Here is a 3168-nt window from a genome sequence, read left to right as displayed (position 1 = left end):
TAATTTGCAGCATCGAAGTCTCCAAATAGTCAAAAACCATCACTCAAATGTACGTCACGAAAAATCAACAAACAAAGGTGAGCAATCATGACCTATAATAATTTTATTATTTTTAGTCTTACTCGTGTGAAGAATATGAAGATGAAGATGGTAGTTGTTATGTGGAGTAGAAGAAGAAAAAAAAATCTAACATAGCAAAAAATACACAACTTTTGAAAAAAATTAATTTAATTCATAAAATTAGATTTTGTCACTTGAGGATATATGATGTGTCAGTATGTTATACATTCTATTAAAATATTAGTGTCATGATGATGTTTATTATATAAAACAATTAATACAATTAAATTAAATAAGAGAGATTAAATTTATTACTTTCTAAAATTAAAAGAAAAATATCAAAGTTTCGAATTTCATATTAAAATTTGAAATATGTTTAACTCTTAAAAATTTAAGCACTTCATAATTAAATATTAAAATTTTTAATTAAGTTTCCTTTACTATATTTTAATCAAAGTTTGTAATATATTATATGAGTTGTAAAAATATCTGTTTCCATATTATTTAAAAATAAAGGAAATTGCGAAAAGAGAAAAGTCAAAAACGGTAAAGGTGTGTGGATACCGCGTTGCGTTGTGTTACTCAGCAGTGATAACATTGATTGATTGATGCCACCGAAGATCCTTCCTATATAAACAACGCCAACGACACTTGTTTGTAACCATCCATCCATTCGCATTCAAACGCGCTTTCTCTCTCTCTCTCTCTCTCTCTCTCTCTCTCTCTCTCTTCATATTCGATCGAAGAAACTCGAACGAAAGAAGAAAAGAAAGAGCGACTTTTCTCACCGAAGAACAAATCAATGGCCGATCAACTCACCGACGAGCAGATCTCCGAGTTTAAGGAGGCCTTTAGCTTGTTCGACAAGGACGGCGATGGTTTGCTCTCTCATGCTTTGAGTGTTTAATTTGATTTTGGCGATTGAGCTTTTCATAAATCTGTCGCTAATTAGGAAATTACAGAGTCTGATATTTTTTTTCTCTCTCTTAAGATCGCTTTCATTTTCAATTTAGTTTTCTTAGATCTCGATTATTATCATTATTAGTTTAAATCTACGAATTAGCAAGGTTTATATGAATCATCCAATTAGAAATTCTTGACAATAATAATTTAAGTATACGGGTTATTTCATTTGTGATATGTGCTTATGTTGTTTGTCATGATTATAATTATTATTGGTAGAGTTTCTCAGTGGGCAATACTTTTGACGTTAGTGTTTTTATTCTAGTGATTGTTTTTCATGTTTCTGTTTGGTTCTTGAGGAGAAGAAATAAAGGGACGGATGATACTATTGAAAAATTGTTGTTTGTTTCAATAGGTGAATTGCATGTAATGTCGTGATTTTTTTATATAATTCCAGAAAGAAAAATGTTTTTTTTTTAAGGTTGTAGATCATGTTGTTATGTATGACGTTTTGGTTTATTCAATTTTGGGAAAAGAGAGAGAAGAAAGGAACAAATAGTAGCTTGTAGGTGGTTTACTCGTTATTCTACATTTTTTCTGCACTTTCTTGTCAATAATATGTGATGATCAAGATCGTGATGCTAACGGGGGAAATCAGGAACACAGCTTCATAGATGATAACGTTTGACTATATTATATAGTACGTGGACTCTGAAATTGATTGAATGAGAAAATTTTATTATACATTATATCCTCTGTGGGAGTGACTGGTTAATGATATTAATGTAACTAATATCGAAACAGACTTGTGAATTATGGACTAGGCTGTGAATTAGAAGCTGTTATTGATTTTATTGTATATGGGTTGAATTTTCAGGTTGTATCACAACTAAGGAGCTCGGAACTGTTATGCGTTCATTGGGGCAAAACCCAACTGAGGCAGAACTCCAGGACATGATCAACGAAGTGGATGCTGATGGGAATGGTACCATTGACTTCCCTGAGTTTTTAAACCTCATGGCCAGGAAGATGAAGGACACTGATTCTGAGGAGGAGCTCAAAGAGGCATTCCGGGTATTCGACAAGGATCAAAATGGGTTCATCTCTGCTGCTGAGCTCCGCCATGTGATGACAAACCTTGGAGAGAAGCTCACCGATGAAGAGGTTGATGAGATGATTCGTGAGGCTGATGTTGATGGTGATGGCCAAATAAACTACGAGGAGTTCGTTAAGGTGATGATGGCCAAGTGATCAAGTTATGTCCAAAAAATTCTAAATGAAGAAATGTTGATTATGATGAAATGACGAAAAAAAGGACTTAGATTTGAGTTTTGTAATAGTGATCTATTAGTTCTTGTCCTTTCTTCTTCCCCACATTTTTATTTGGTGGTTTTTAATCCATTATTAAAACTAAAATTAGTTGTAGCTGTTGTAAGTCCTGCTACTAATACCTTAGTATGTCTTGTAATTTTATCCAAAAAAAAAGTTTGTAATGTTAATGTCACTTCATTTTCTTGGTTTTTTGAGAGACATGGAATATTTTTTTTTTCAGTGGTTTTCTAATTATGGTTTGTCGATAACAAAATATATAAAGTAATGAAGATATATGTTAATGAAGTAATGAAGATATATGTTAATGTGTCTAACGAAGTAAAGTGTATGATCTGATCAAATTATAATTAGATATCAGAACTATAGAAAATTTCACATACACAAATCCATGCCATCATATCTAACGTGGGACACCTTCCACCAAGTTAGGATTAAAAAACTAATCACCCAATATTAGCTTAAGTTAATTGTAAATATTGTTCTTCCTACAACTTAAGCAAGATTGTTAAAAAGTACTTGACCTTTAATACTAGACATAAAATGAAATGTTACACTACTTAAATCATGTGGTTGTTATGGATACTAGTCATAGTTCATTTGAAAATCGCACTGTTGATTATTTTCATATGAAAATTCTTTTGCATCTTTAAAGAGGTTTTTTGAAAAGAAATAAGTAAAACTTACAAGAAAAACTATGTTTTAATGGACAACTAAAGTACCTTATTTTTTCTTAGTCAAAGTGTTCTCTAACTAGTTTTACAAATTATGTAACAAATGTATCCTCAAACAAAAATTATGATAAAAATAATTAAAATAATAAATTTACAAATTAAAATAACTATAAAAAAAAATAAATGCTAGAACAATAGAGAA

The 3168-nt window shown here is 30.9% G+C and overlaps 1 protein-coding gene across 1 annotated transcript; it reads left to right on the top strand.

The window, feature by feature from the left end:
• Positions 1–703: 703 nt before the first annotated feature.
• Positions 704–2495, top strand: LOC106771662 (calmodulin). Its single transcript, XM_014657664.2, has 2 exons — positions 704–938; positions 1841–2495. Exons 1-2 carry the CDS (start codon positions 863–865, stop codon positions 2212–2214), a joined length of 450 nt encoding a protein of 149 aa, XP_014513150.1. The 5' UTR covers positions 704–862; the 3' UTR covers positions 2215–2495.
• The last annotated feature ends 673 nt before the right edge of the window (positions 2496–3168 follow it).

The sequence above is a fragment of the Vigna radiata genome, chromosome 1 (genome assembly GCF_000741045.1).
Source record: "Vigna radiata var. radiata cultivar VC1973A chromosome 1, Vradiata_ver6, whole genome shotgun sequence".
Lineage (NCBI taxonomy): Eukaryota > Viridiplantae > Streptophyta > Magnoliopsida > Fabales > Fabaceae > Vigna > Vigna radiata.
Note: the sequence above shows the minus strand (reverse complement) of the source record. Positions and strands in the feature narration are given on the sequence as shown.